Here is a 1961-nt window from a genome sequence, read left to right as displayed (position 1 = left end):
TTTGCGTATTTCAAATAAAGTCTGACAAAATTAAGTCTGAAAAAAGGAAATAGATAAAAAAAAAATATTTGAAATAATCTGAATAAAAGTAAAAAAAAACTAAAAACATTTTAAAGAATAAAATTTACAAAAATAAACTAAAAAAAATTGGTTGAAATGTTGTTTGAGTTTTTTTTTAGATTAATTTATGATGTGTATGCACTAATTCAGCCAATATTGTTACAGTTTGCACTTTTTCAGATTTTATTTCCAAATGTTATATTTTCAGTATTTTTATATTTCTAATTTTATTTCAGAAACAGATTTTAAAAGAATCCAATTAGTAAAACTTGCGTATTTCAAATAAAGTCTGACAAAATTAAGTCTGAAAAAAGGAAATAGATAAACAAAATCTGAAATAATCTGAAAAAAAGTTAAAAAAATATATTTGAAAGAATAAAATTTACAAAACAGCAAACAAAAAAAAATTGTTGAAATGTTTAAATATGTTACTATCAAAAAATTATTTTTTTATTGAGAAGGTTTTTAAATTTACAATTTTAAAAAGCATTTTCTTTAACTCTCTTTTTGTATCCTGAAACATTTTTCTCTCCATACTTTAGCTCCCGTTCAGTGAACACCAATGTTAGCGATGCTGACATGTTTACTGATTTCATGCATTGCAGCTCAGGCTGTTATTCTATGGTAAACATACACCATGTGTTTAATTTCACCAATGAACGGAGCAAAGAAAGTCAAACAGAGAAATTAAATTAATTAGCCATGATTCAAAGAGAAAGCCAGCAGAATGAAGTACTGGGTAGAAACTGGTATTCCAAGTTAATGACCTTCTGCTGCGGAGGGACTCCACCAGTAACCAGTAAATCGGTCAAACTCCTCCTGGATGACGAATGTTGCTACACCTGCAGACTTTGGGTCCTCCTTCACATTGTCTAAACCTGGAAACAAGAGACAACAAACAGATGCACACTCCGGTAAAACCAGTGCTCATTACAGCTCACAACAGCTGGGTTGAAAAATAATATCTGATGCATTTAAAAAACACAAACTGCAAAACCAAACCTCTATTTTATTAGGGATAATAATAGGGATATTGATCAGGTGCATACGGTGTCTTATCTATTCCAAAAAACAAGATTAAAATGAACAATACCTCTGCAGCCATAGATTATTCAAGTAATTAAAGCTGAGACAATTATTATGATTAATCGATTATTGAAATAATCGATTATTTTAGTAATCGATTAATCGTTAACTGGGATACAGAGACTGTAGAACATGTCTTTGGCTGACAGAGCGACCCACTTAGAGCAGCAACTATACAAAGATTGTAAAACGTTTTGCATTTGAAAAAAACGTTTTCGTGGAAAAGGTTTGTTTCACCTGTTTAATTTCGTAAAAAATTTTCTTTAATAAATCTTTGCCTTTCTGATTAAAAACAATCGACCGATCATCAATTTGCAAAATAATCATTAGTTGCAGCCCTACTAGTACTCCATTTATCTTTTTTTTAATAATATTTCCAACACTTGATAAATCTCAAAACTATTTTTTTTTTTTGCTGCTCAGTGTAGCTCTGCTACCTTGCAGTAAGAAGGTTCTGGGTTCAATTCCTATCCCAAGGTCCTTCTGCATAAAGTTTACATGTTCTCTCTGTGCATGCGTGGGTTCTCTCCAGTAGGGGTGTAAATAATAATAGTTTTGTATCGATGCATCGATCCAACAGCCGACGATCCGATGCATTGATTCATGTTTTTTTTTTCTCCGGTCTATTTTTATCCATTTGCTCCTGGGCGTAATTCTCCCTCCCGTGCTGCGGTGGCGCTAAACCTATTTTGCCCTCCTACCTCGCTTCCTGGTTATCCTCCTGCAGCAGTGTTTCGCAGTGTTTTTTATTTATGCTCAATATTGAAGCGTGGTCTGTGCAACACACTGTGGGTCTAGATACGGCCGAGGCGGCG

The 1961-nt window shown here is 32.9% G+C and overlaps 1 protein-coding gene across 2 annotated transcripts in view; it reads right to left on the bottom strand.

Annotated features, from left to right (window-relative positions):
- Positions 1–1961, bottom strand: part of dpp9 (dipeptidyl-peptidase 9) — a 41494-nt gene that overhangs the window by 26782 nt on the left and 12751 nt on the right. For both annotated transcript variants that reach the window (XM_015393112.1, XM_015393113.1), the window contains exon 7: positions 828–938. In XM_015393112.1, the coding sequence (XP_015248598.1) occupies positions 828–938 (111 nt within the window). The remainder of the gene's footprint in view (positions 1–827; positions 939–1961) is intronic.

The sequence above is a fragment of the Cyprinodon variegatus genome, unplaced genomic scaffold, assembly GCF_000732505.1.
Source record: "Cyprinodon variegatus isolate N-32 unplaced genomic scaffold, C_variegatus-1.0 Scaffold625, whole genome shotgun sequence".
Lineage (NCBI taxonomy): Eukaryota > Metazoa > Chordata > Actinopteri > Cyprinodontiformes > Cyprinodontidae > Cyprinodon > Cyprinodon variegatus.
This window is presented reverse-complemented; position numbering and strand designations above follow the sequence as displayed.